Source organism: Phalacrocorax aristotelis, chromosome 18, assembly GCF_949628215.1.
Source record: "Phalacrocorax aristotelis chromosome 18, bGulAri2.1, whole genome shotgun sequence".
Taxonomy (NCBI): Eukaryota; Metazoa; Chordata; class Aves; order Suliformes; family Phalacrocoracidae; genus Phalacrocorax; species Phalacrocorax aristotelis.
The window spans coordinates 9,484,179-9,497,015 of NC_134293.1; the positions used below are offsets into that span (position 1 = coordinate 9,484,179).

The 12,837-nt window shown below is 43.8% G+C and overlaps 1 protein-coding gene across 3 annotated transcripts in view; it reads left to right on the top strand.

Annotated features, from left to right (window-relative positions):
- LOC142066112 (sphingosine-1-phosphate transporter SPNS2-like) overlaps nucleotides 1-12,837 on the top strand; it is a 140,337-nt gene that overhangs the window by 83,613 nt on the left and 43,887 nt on the right. For all 3 annotated transcript variants that reach the window (XR_012663608.1, XR_012663609.1, XM_075113141.1), the window contains exons 4-8: nucleotides 1,133-1,284; nucleotides 3,487-3,553; nucleotides 6,160-6,302; nucleotides 7,498-7,650; nucleotides 9,272-9,461. Coding sequence is in view for 1 of the 3 variants with exons in the window: in XM_075113141.1 (XP_074969242.1) it covers nucleotides 1,133-1,284; nucleotides 3,487-3,553; nucleotides 6,160-6,302; nucleotides 7,498-7,650; nucleotides 9,272-9,461 (705 nt within the window). In the remaining 2 variants the exon portion in view is untranslated. The remainder of the gene's footprint in view (nucleotides 1-1,132; nucleotides 1,285-3,486; nucleotides 3,554-6,159; nucleotides 6,303-7,497; nucleotides 7,651-9,271; nucleotides 9,462-12,837) is intronic.

A 12,837-nucleotide genomic window follows, 5' to 3' on the forward strand; every position in this document is an offset into this window, starting at 1 on the left:
TGTTTAATTTCTGCACCTGCAATTACTTCTGGGTGTAGATCAAGCTACTTAGATGTCTGAGAACTTGATTGTGCTCATGTATCAGGTATTTAGGCATCAAAGTATTGTACCTTAGGCCTTCACACAGCAGCACCCAGCAAACTGCAAGCGTAGTGAAAGAGGTCAGCTTGAAAATCAGGTCCTTGCAGTGTATGAAAGCGTTGGCTGAAACAGGGAAATGGGCCATGGAGGAAATTCTATTAGATGAACAATTCTTTTCTGTCAATTTTAGGCTGCGTTGTGCTGAATGTGAAGTCCGTCTCCTCATTCTGTTGGATTGCCCTTTACTCAGAAGGGCATGTAATTCTCTGGGCAGCTTAATGCCTTTTCAGCCTGTGTCGTTGCCTTGTGTGGCTCTGAATTTTTCACCCGGTGGTACTACTTACCGAGCACACTGATGTTCCTGTGGTCTTTCAGAAGCTTTCAGTGTTGGCCCACCCTGCCTTCCTGCTGTGAGGGGGAGGTTTATGCTTTTTTCCAAGGCAAGTGGAGTGAGATAGGTGCTTAGCACCTTTGAAAAACTTCCCTTATTCAGTAGCTTCTCATCAAGGAAAAAAGCGAGCGTTTGGGGGATTGCAGTTCAGCTCCCAGAGCTTTGAAGAGCTTTTAGGATTTCACCGGTCTTAGCTGGTCCCTTGATGTGCTGGGGAGGTTGGGATTGTGCTTGGCAGGTATTGCGTTTTCTGGATCCTGGAGTGGGGTCTGTTACACTCACCCGCCTGCCCAAACCTTCCTCTGTCAGAGCAGCGCTGCTGGCACGTGGGCTTAACAACAGCGAGCGCCGCATCCCGAGAATAAACTGAGGGTCTTCTGCCTGCCTTAGAATACCTTCTTGAGTGTCACTGGGTAAACATGTGTTGTTACTACTTTTCTTTCATGCCTGTAAACCTTCACAAAAAGGACAGTCTCTTTCCTCCCCAGCAAGAAACAAATGAAAAGAGCCTGAGGTTTTAAAAAATAAATGCATATAAGGAGGTCACTTTCCAGTCCCGTTGCGTTTATATTTCCCTGTTTGCATAGCTTTCACTGTTGTCCATCCTGGATTCAGAAAGGCAAGGGGAGACCTGCTGAAGCGTTTCATTTCTTTCCTCAGTATTTCTGGCTGCTTGTGCTCTCGCGAGGTTTGGTTGGCATCGGTGAAGCGAGTTACTCCACTATTGCACCAACCATCATAGGAGACCTTTTCACCAAAAACACAAGGACCCTTATGCTGTCTGTTTTCTACTTTGCAATTCCTCTTGGCAGGTAAGTGACATAATGCTTCTTTCATCTGGTTTTGGCTTTTCTCTTGAAGTAAGCTCACACAGATCCTAGGTTGCCAACGAGTTCTTCTGTCTTTGGTTGGAATGGTTTAGACAGGAAAATATTGTGAGCAGTGACTAATTAGTTGCAGGAATTAGATTCTTTTTCTAGCCCTGCCACTGTTCATGTGTGACTTTCGGGAAAAAGTGGGAAGGTTTGTTGGGGTTTTTTTACAGCAATGAGGTGTAAATGGAATAAAAATATTTTAGCTGACTTTTTTTTTTGTTAGCATTATGAAATTAAATTGTCATTTTGAATGATGTTATACTGGCTCTCTGAATCATTGCTTTGATTCATTTGAGGTCTAGGCCTTCTTTAGCCAGTGTCTTTCAGGTTACTGTGAAATCAAGATATCTTAAGACACTGGGCTGAGTTTTCAACAGTGAGCGAATGGATACCTGCTTCTGTGTGACAGTCTTAATATCAGAGGTGTCAAGAGGAGTATGCTATATATAAGTTTGAAATTTTGACTTTTAAAAATATATTTACTTTAAGCTCAAATTCTGCCCAACCTTGAATTTGGCCAATCTGGCTAAGTTTGGAAAATAGAGCTAAGCCAATCTTAGATGGGTTGGTAGTTGCAATAGCAGTGGCCAGTCCATTTTGGTGCTAGTGCCACTGAAACAGCAGTTAGGAGAAATTGTGAAGTCTAGTGCAGGCAAGGCTGAAGAGAGAAACTGTAATCATCATTCACAACCAGTCTTAACGCAGAGCAGTGGAGGACAGTCAAGCCCATAGATACTTGATGAAAGCAACAGAGAGTCAGATTTAGAGTAGTTATTTCCTCTGGCACTTTCTTTCAGTTGAGTTCCCTTATCTGCCCAACGCAGTATCTGATTGTTGGGACAGGAGGGAATCTCTGATTTATTTTTTTTAAAATAACGGCTGACCCTCCGTGGTGAGGTTGTAGGCAGGGTGGGTTCACATAGTTTGCATTCCAGTTCCCAGAGCTGGACATCCTGTGCAAAAGTGGCATCACAGCTTCATTTCCAGCAGAGAGATCGTGGGCAGCAGTTTACCCCTCCTCCCCAGCTCAGGGGAAAACTTCTGGTTTAGCGTGGTGCATTTTACAATTTAAAGCACTTATCCCTGAGATAAAACTTACAAATATCACTTTGCTCTTGAAGAAAAAGCACTAGTCAAATCCTCAACTGGAGAAAAGAATATTTTCCCAAGAGGGCTAAGGATGCCAAATATTTACAAAGAGAATTCAGTGAACTATGACTAGGAAGAAGTGAGAAGTATTCATCCTGTCGAGCCTGATTCTGGGAATAATTCTCTCAATATCCAATGGAGGTTTGGATCCATGGCTTGATTTTGGAGCCCATCTGTGTAAAAAGCCCAGTTTGGGGGTGGTTATAGATGGCAACCTCCAAGCTCAGCAGGCTGTTCAATAAAGGCATGGGATGTCTGACAGCTGCCCTGCAGCAGTTCTGGCAACTTTGAGCCAAGGCAATCTCAGCAACGAATGCAGCAGGCAAAGGAAATTCACATCCATTCAGTTTACTCTGAGAGAAGCGTGGCTACGTTCACCTTCATCTAGTCTCTCGTGAGCCACCTTTTGTTACCACAGTGAAATTCTTAGCATGTAGCTGAAGGTCATGCTGCTGCTTTATCTTCAGAGGGGATTTCCAAGGTTCAAGTCTGATGTTCTCCTATGAGGCTGTCTTGCATATTCTTCCTGGGTTTTTTTATAAGCTTATGGGAAGTGGTCTCTTCATGAGTAATTAGAACCAAGTACTATTAAATGGCAAGAAAAAAATTCATTATATAATATGGTGTGTCCTTGAAGGGCACTTCTTGCTGAGAGCTTGAATGTAAAATTGTTAGGTGTTTGTATTACTGCACAGAACGGCCTGATGTAGAAATCGAATTGGGAAGTAAATTCTTTTTGTGGTTTTGTTTCCATCCACTGTAGGTTGAAAGGTCAGCTATAAACTTTGAGATCAGTGTCCAAATTTCCATCGGATTTGAGCATTTTTAGATAAACAGTGCTGAGAAGAGTTACATATTAGCCACCACCAGCTTCATCCCCCATGTTCCTTCCCGCATGAGTAGAAAGCCTAGGACACACAATTTTTAAATATTTTTTTAAGAACACCAACGGCTGCGGTACTCTGACTCTCACCTTTGTGCTTCTTGCAGTGGCTTGGGATACATCACCGGCTCAAGTGTGAAGCAGGTTGCTGGAGACTGGCACTGGGCGCTGCGGGTAAGCGACTCTTAGTAACGTCATACTAACAGTTGCATCAGTTGATCAGTGTTAGGGAAAGTACCATCATGCAGTTCCTCACCCTGTTATACATAGAAGGTAAAGGATTGGAAATGGCATCTATGGCTATTAAGCGCATAGCAGATGCATTCTCTAAGCAAATGGGAAAGTTATGTGGTTTTGGCTTGTCGCACTTGTTTTTTTACCTGCCTGGGAGCAAGAATGTTCCAATCACTTTATTATCAGTTAACCATGATTTCTTGATGGGGATGGGGAGACGAGGCATTGGCCTTAAATCAACTCCACAGTCTTTCAGTCCTGTGCTGTCAAGAAACTCCGAGAATGGCTTCCTGCTTTGAGGAAAAAACACTTTGTTCCAGTTTCCGCTTGTTTTTCTGCCCTGAGACAGTCAGTTTCCTTCTATTTTAACCTCTTGGGACCTTGATAAATGTGCTGAAAAGATAATACACTCCAATCACATACGCACAAACAGATCCTGCACCCAAAGATGTCTTGAAAGAGCTGGGAGGAAGTGGCCCAGCAGAACTGTTTTCTGACCTTTGGCAGTCTGGGTGGCACGAGCCCCCGTGAGGTGCATTCTCTGGCTCTGGCGCTTCATGAAGACAATGAAGCTCATGAAGCTCAGGCCAACACCGTTTATAACAGCAGGTGATGAAACACATGGGTTCCCATCTCAAGCAAACGTGCCCTTCTGTGACACAGGCCATTCCCTCCCTGTCCAGCAAGGGTAAGCAAAGCCAGGAAAATCTCCGTGAAGAGTTCATCCGTAGCTAGAAGAGTGGGGAGTAATTTCCAGCTGTGAACCTGAAATGAAAAGTTTAATAGCCTACAGCTTCACACCAAGAAGATGGCTACCTCACTGAGTAGCAGAAATTCTTTAAGGGTAAAATTAACTTTTGAGCAGAGGCCAGCACAAGGAATAAGAAACCCAAACCTCCTCGTCAGTGGGCTTTAACGAGGTTGATACATTGGAGCGTTCTTGTGTTTCTATCTGGAAAACCCAAATGATTAATTTGTGCAAAGAAATCCTCACTAGCATCTTTCTCTTGAGATGAATTGTCCATAGTTATCCTGAGAAATCCAGGCTATCTGCAAGACTACCCCTCGTGAGGCCATGATTTCCACTATAAATGACACATTGATGCATGATTCCCTGACCGTGCAACATCGTATGGAATATGACAAGCTGCACACGTCTATGATGGTTGCTTTGGGCAGCATTGCTTGGTTTTTGTAGTCAGTCAGCACAGGTTGAAAGCTTCCAGACATCAGCATAAAGCAGCCTCCATCCCTGTGGCAATTATTGTTCTCTTACAAGATGTACAAGATTCCCCTAGGTGATGCTTCCTTCTGTGATCTCCTCTGGTCTCCAAATCCGGAGGAGGTCAGGAATAATCTGTACTCCAATGGGCTGAAGAAGACAGAATGACACTTTGGCAAGTGGCAGCTTTGTCTCTGGATCTAGCAGTAATGTCCGTGTTTCACTGGAGCATTGCTGAGTATCCTGTCGGGGGTTAAGCCTTTAAAATCAAGATGAAAATCAAAGAGACTTTAAATTATATGGGCCTTGAAAATCCCAGCATTTCAATTTTTTTTACCAGTGCTGTGTCTTGAGTTCAACTGTAATAAGGATACGGTATCAGGCTTCATTTAGCCCTGGATGAGGGATTTTCCTGCCTCTCCAATTCTGAAATATTTTTGTCTTCCCTTCCCTAGCAGAATTCTGGGTTTGTCATATTTGGATGTGAAACACTCTCTATGTGTAAAGGCCATTCTCAGGTTATTATTGGAAGCTTTTTTTTTTTTTTAAAACAGGAATTTATTCTTAAATTGTCATGTATAGAAGAGATGATAGTTTGGTGAAAATCTGTGTTCCTGTTTTCCTAACAGAGCTATTTTCCATTCTGACAATGACGGAATTTCAGCATCAAAACAAGAATCATGTTTGTAGCTTGCAAAACACCATGGGATCTTTGTATTTTTACCTAGTGACTGGGAGAAAGGGTTGGAAACTGGGAAATCTAAGCCTTGAATGTGTCCTTTTCCTATCTTCCAGCCTGAATTTTCAGTGTTTCTTGGTCTGCTGTATGCTGAGGTAACCTGAGGAAGCTGCCTGAAAATAGGAAGCCATCGTAGGTTAGCTGGAAGAGGGATGCATGTCAAGCAAGGATTTTCAAAGCCAGCATGCTTCCTACATCCAGAAATCTTTCACATGGCCTCGTTGCCTTTAAAAGGCCGCTGCACTCTCCCAGGAACTAGTTGGTCTTTTAGCCCAGCTGGGAGTAAGTTTCCAAAGATTTAAACATCACTGAAGAACCGTATTTAGATGAATGCTGGTACTTTCATAACACAAAGAAATGGACTGCCTTAATCAGAGTATTCTCAAGCTGCATACTTCCAGAGTGAGATAAGAGAATCCAGGGAATGACAGGGAGGAAGGAAAGGAGCAGATGCCTCAGCGTGCTTACAGATTCTGGCTAGCTGTAAAGAACTGAGTTGCTGAAACTAATGTAATCTGCTTCTTACTGATTTGCTAAAGCAAACCCTGCTGACTCCTGTGCTAATTCCCTGTTCCTTTCTTGCAGGTGTCTCCACTTCTGGGAATGATAACAGGGACACTCATCTTGATATTTGTACCTACTGCTAAAAGAGGAAATGTTGAACAACTTGGGGGACAGCTGAAGGCTCGGACCTCGTGGCTAAGAGACATGAAAGCACTGATTAGAAAGTAAGAGCACTCTAGGAAAAAGCATGTTTTGCCTCTAATCCTTAATTGGAACATCCAATGACCTGTGCTGCTTACCTCTGTGAGACTGGAAAGTGGCAACATGCAGGGAGTTGCAGGAAGCTTAGTCTGTTGACCTGGGAAAGAACATCACAGTTATATTCACAAGATATCGACTGCAGTGATAATGATGGATTCCAACTTTTGCTCTAGCCTTTCCAAGATGGAGATCTAAGAGAGAGTGTGCTTTGTTTGGCTCATACTTCAGACAAATCAAGGCTTTTGAAGTGTAGAAATTGCTGTGCTCCTGTATTAATTGTTGTGCCACTGTTGTTCAGATGCTTATATCCTTTTTCTTCCTTGAAAGAGGTACTCTGCTGAGGGGTAAAAGATAGTTAAATACCAGAGCAATTTAAGAGGAGAAAATACACAAAAGCTTGCACTACTTGGCAAGTTTAAAAATACTCGTTTATACAACCACATGTGACTGAATGCACGAGCACTGAATGTGCTTGGGTGCCTGTATATGTGCATAAAAAAATCACATGCTCATGAGCATTTAAGCGCTGCCCTTGCTTCCAGAAAGCTTGCCTGTGAATGTGCAGATACTTGCACTCATGAATTCAGTGTTACATGAGAATTTTGATGGGAAACTTGTGGTGTCCTTCGTTTTTAGAACTGCTGGCTAGAATGCCTTCCTGGTATTGTTAGCCAGTATCAACGGCCCATGAAAAGTGGTGATGGCTAATTTATCAATATTTCTGTGTTACTTTTTTTTTTTTGTTAGTTTATCCAAGTAGTAATCATATGGTGGCATGGATGGGGAGGGAGAAGTGAAACTGGGACTCCAAGTAAACAGGTGATATTACAGTGAAGGCCCTGTAATTCACACATCATGTCTCAGTGACTAAATACTGATTGTCTTCTGAAACAGTCCCTTGAAAAACAGTCTCTTTGAAACACCTCTGAAGAGTTAAGTACACTATTATCAATGGAGCATCATGTATGAAGAAATATTCCATGCCTCTCATTCTCCATTGCTTTGTACCGTGCATATCTCTGCCCCTTGGCAACGGGGTCGCTGTTCTGAGGGAATGCTGTGTTTTGCCACTGAAGCACTGGCTCCCGTCCTGGGGCTCCTGCTCTCTCACTTTTCCCACTAAACTTTTTCTTGGTTTTGCCTCTCGCATCTCCACAGCCGCAGCTACGTGTTCTCATCGTTGGCCACGTCAGCTGTCTCCTTTGCCACAGGGGCGCTTGGCATGTGGATCCCTCTCTACCTTCACAGAGCACAGGTCGTGCAGAAGACAGCAGAGACCTGCGACAAACAGTCCTGCAGCACCAAAGATAGGTGAGATTCATACTGTGCTGCTTTAAAGAGGGGGAAAAGGGGGTGGGGGCTTATTTACCAGAGGAAACAGCAAGTTCCATGGAGTCAAGTTACTAGAATGTCTGTAATTTCCTCTAGGTCTTTGCAACAATGATAGGAAATGCTGGGGTTGTAAACTAGGTTTCATTTCTCTTCTTCATCGCGTGAAGTCAAACCATGGGAGAAGCAATGACCTCAGCTCTGTCTTAGTTCCCAGCCTATAGTGCAGAAGTAGAAAAGGTACTGCTGACTTTGCCTTAGAAGGTGTTTGGAGAGCCGGCAGTTCGGTTTCTTAAGACCCACACTGTTTTCTGTGGTAGCAGCAGAATCCGCTGGCAGGTTGGGTACCACAGTGGTGGCTATAATTCAGGGTTCCCTAAAGGCTGCAGGGCCTGACCCTGAAGACTTTTGTTTCTGTGTGAGGGAAGACTTCCCCGTGTTTCATTGCTCTGTACAGCACTGCGTATGCTGAGTTTCGCTGAAAAATAGCGCAGAGATCTGGGACACTTTGGTCTGGATTGCTTGATGTTATACGGTGGTTTGGTTTTTTGGTCCCAGTTATATAATATCACTCACAGCCCATAGGCTGTGAAAAGTAATTCATTGTTTTCTGCTTTACCATGATGGCACAAACCATAAAATTCTAAAAAAAAGCATTTCTCCAGGTGAATAAAAGATACGAAAAACTGCCTTTTGTCAGCTCTTTTGCTTTTTAGCTTGTGAGGGAAAAATAACAATAGGAAAACCTTCTTGCTCTAGCCGACACCATCCCATCTCAAGTAAACTACTTAGAGGTTTGGAGTACCATCAACTAGAGCACCCAGCGGGCAGTCTCAGTCTATTCTGCAAAAATGCAGTGAGCAGAAAACACAGCTGCAGTCAGACTGCCCATCGTTGTTTACGAAGAGAAGTTTTCCACTCCTTGATGACACCTATATTTTGAGCTGCCCTGGAGCTACTGTAATGTAGTTGCCAAAGACTCTGTAATCCAAGTCCTGCACATACAATAAGAAGAATCCTTAACGGCTCCTGGCTCTTTAGATTTAAATTAACCCATTTCAGATGTGTAACATAACAGCAAGAGAGTCTAATCAGGATTCTTTGAAGTGGTCTGAAAGGAGTTAGAAAGTCAAAGTGTGTTGAAAGTCACCAGTATTTAGAGTCTTGTTAGCTTTCCTTTCCCTTAAGCTTCCCAGTGCCTATTCTGTCCATGATTTCCCCTTACACGATCAATATCCAGGTTAATACTTAGGTTTGTGCATGTGTAATTAGCTGTACAATGCACTTGATCGGAAGCTCGGTTCCACACAAAGAAGCAGTATGAGTCCTTTGCACCTCTTTGCGTGTTGATCAATGCCTGCATACAAGGCTGAATTTCATATGCTGTGTTTTCCTTAATTGCAGGGGAAGAGTGCTAAAACTCCAGGCACTTGGCGGGGGAGCTCATTTGTTTTATTCGAAATTTGCAAAGCCAATGTGCAATTTCCATTAGTCAGTTTACCCAAATCATTTGTTCAAAGACCATGACCATTTTTGGGAAAAAACTAGAAAAAAAACCAACCCAAAAAAACAACTGTTTTTTTCTTTTTTTTCTTTTTAATAGCTTGATCTTTGGAGCAATCACATGCTTCACTGGTTTCCTGGGTGTAATCACAGGGGCTGGGGCAACCAAATGGTGCCGGTTAAAAACCCAGCGAGCTGATCCTCTTGTCTGTGCTGTCGGCATGCTAGGATCAGCCATCTTCATCTGTCTGATCTTCGTTGCTGCCAAGAACAGTATTGTGGGAGCCTATGTAAGTATAATCCTTGGCATATGCCATTCTCCCTCTTACTCCCTCTACCAAACTCCTTAGAAGACTGTGTGCATTGTCCCCTGGAGGAAGCCTGAGATGTTGGTCTTGCTTTTCCCCTTCTGAATGTCCTTCATTTTGCCCTTTGGAATTTTGGCACTATCTAGACGTGCCTGAAGGGAAAATGGTATTTCAGCTGCTTATCCCCTTTTGCTGTCGTCAGAACTCAGAGCTGGGGATGTAGCGCATGCATGGAAACTCACAGTTCCCCGCCTTCGGGTTGTTCTATCTAAACCTCTATCCATACCTCTATCGCTCTTGCCTAATGTTTTGGTACAGGAAAATTGGCTACTTCCCTTACAATAAAGGTATTGTAGCTGCAGTGGTACTAAATTATAATTATGGTATAATTTGTCTGTGGGCGTGCTTTTGGCTACCTATAAGTACCATTAATTTCCATAACTAGGTAGCTTGCTGCAGACCAATATTAATTACTATGTAATTTCAGTTTGTCGTTATCTGTATTACCGTAGCACCTGAAAGTCCTAGTTATAGCCCAGGAACCCACAATGCTTGATGCTGCACAAATGCAGATGAAAATATGGCCCCTCCCAGAGTGTTTGTAGTCAAAGGATATAAAAACACATCAGACAGATCCAGGTAAATAGACTGAAGGGAAAATTTCAGACTCAAGTATAATAATCCAGCCTCAGGCTAGAATCATGCTTTCAGCGGAGAGTGGAAATCCAGCACACCGCACAGGTCCCGGGTTCTCTTTCAATGTAATAGAATCACAGAATGCCCTGAGCTGGAAGGGACCCACAAGGACCATCGAGCCCAGCTCCTGTCCCTGCACAGGACACCCCAAATTCACACCATGTCTCTGAGGGCCTTGTCCAAGTGCCTCTTGAATATTGCCAGGCTGGTGCTGTGATGCCTCCCTGGGGAGCTGTTCCAGGGCTCCACCACCCTCTGGGGGAAGAACCTTTCCCTAACGCCCAACCTAACCCTCCCCTGGCACATCTCCCTGCCATTCCCTCGGGGCCTGGCGTTGGTCACCAGAGGGAAGAGACCAGCCCTGCCCCTCCTCCTGCCCTCGGGAGGGAGCTGCAGAGCGCCATGAGGCTGCCCTCGGCCTCCTCTGCTCCAGCTGAACAACCCAAGGGGCTTTAGCTGCTCCTTGTACAGTTTCTCCTCTAAACCCTTCCCCAGCTCTGTGGCCTCCTCTGGACACTCTTCAATTTGTTTTTGAAGGGGAAGCATGAGATGGTTTGAGTGAAAGCCCACCCTTAGTTTCCACGCTGCAGTGCACACTCCACCATGAGGAGAATTCATTTACAATTAACCAGTCAACCAATCTACTGTGGTTCCTTGTTTCTCTATATTTCTAGCATTAGCCCAGCCATGGTTATTTTCTGAGTATTTCAATAACTGCCATTGATATGGGGAAGCACAAGAAGAAAGATTAAAAACCTTAAGACAGAATGAAGAATGCCTGCTCTGGCTGTTTCGAAAGTGTCAGGAGGAGGTTCAGTCCTCTGGTTTGTGGCATGGTCTAGAACTAACCTTTGATTCAGTGATCACCAGAAAAATTATCACCTCAGACAACCTGTAAGAGGACATTACTGGTTGGCCAAGCATTAACCCTCCTGTCATCCCCAGCCATCTCCGAGCGAAGAGACCTGCCACATCCCTCCGGCTGCCCCTCCCCTCCCCCTCTTTGTGCAGCCAGCCCTGTGATTCTTCTCCTTTCTCAGACCCGATGGCTGACGTGTTCTCTGTGGTGTGTAGTCTCTGTGCAGAAGGTCCTCCCTTTCTAAGCTGGAAATGCTGTTTTCAAAAATTTTGCAGCAAATGGTGGTTATTGGTCTCATTTTCATCTTTCTTTATTAGGTGTTTGGTTTTTAATAGCTGTGTGAGTATTCTGCAATGTGTAAATATATAAATATAGATTATATTATTTAACCAATCTTAGAAAAAGCTTTTTATGCATAAGCGGTAAATCTGTTAGAGTCAATGATTTGCAAAGGAAGTTATATCTGCATATGGAGGGGCTATGAGGAATATAAGCTGATTTTTTGATGCTGTTAGGCAGATGCATACATTTGTTGCAGGTAGCACTGCCTCTCTATAGCCCTAAATATGCTTTCTCTGCTGCTGGAAACCTGGTGCATAGAAAGCAGATAAGCGTCTAGTTATTCTGCCAGCTGGGGAATCAGAGATCTGAACTCTCTTTAACAGATTTTACATGTGATAGTGGGCAAGGTATTTGTTTTGTCTCTGCAAAAATGAGGATTCTTAACTTACAAAGGGTTAGGGTAGCTTAGATCATTAATGTTTGTAAATCACCTGGAGTTAGAAATCTGTGGCCAAGCCATCCACTATAAATTAATATAAACAGAAATCAATGACAGAGCACCTGCTGCGGTTGCTGTTTAGTGTTACAGGTGCTAACCCCACTGAGAGAACAGCTTTGTGTCGGAGCTACCAATGTCTCATAACACAAGGTATTATCACGGTGGTGCTATGTATCAGATGAATTGACTTTTCAAGGCAAGTTTCAAACACGAGCCCTTGTTTTTCCATGCCGTTCAATGCTATTGCAATCTCACAGATTTCCAGAGCGTTTAATTCCCTTGTACTTCCCTAGGAGACCTGGCTTGCAAGGTTGCATGGTGTAGCACTTTCTCATTACTGTCTGTTTTAAGTCTCATTGGTCCAAAATGAAGCACTGTTCTCTGACTCTGGATTGGAACACCTAGGTATGGTGGACAGCACGATGGACTAAGTTACCTTCCTTATCTCAAAATCCACGATAATAGCTTGTTCTGGAAAGAATACAGTAAAATTTATGGGTGGTTTTTCTCATCTCTGATAGCTTTCTTGACAGCTGTATCCTGATTCTCATCCTGAAACGGCATCCTTGAGTTCTGTATGACTCTAAAGGCAAGAGCAATGTTCTGGTCTGTTCCCCAACATGGTGCTGTTTCCAGACCTTCTCTACTGTCACTGTCCTTAGACTTCTGTCATTGATCACACCATGCTAAAATTGAAGGGTTACTGGGTTTGGACCCCTCGTTGGCTCAGAGCCTTAAAATTATCACTTCCAACCATTTGGATGGGTCCCCATGAGATGGTGTTCTCTCACGTGGAGCTGTGATGGCGACCAGATCACCGTCTCCCCCCCTGCTCTAGGCAGCAGTCAACAGTTTTTAATTCCAACTGGTACTGGCATCAACATAAATGAAGTGTTCAGAACTCCAGCAAGAATCAGCAGAGCCCTTGCTTTTTAATTTCTGGGCTTTTTGGGTTTTGGTTTTTTTTTGGAAAGGACCTGCAGATCCTTTGGCATGAGCACCTTGTCCCTTACAGTCTGTCA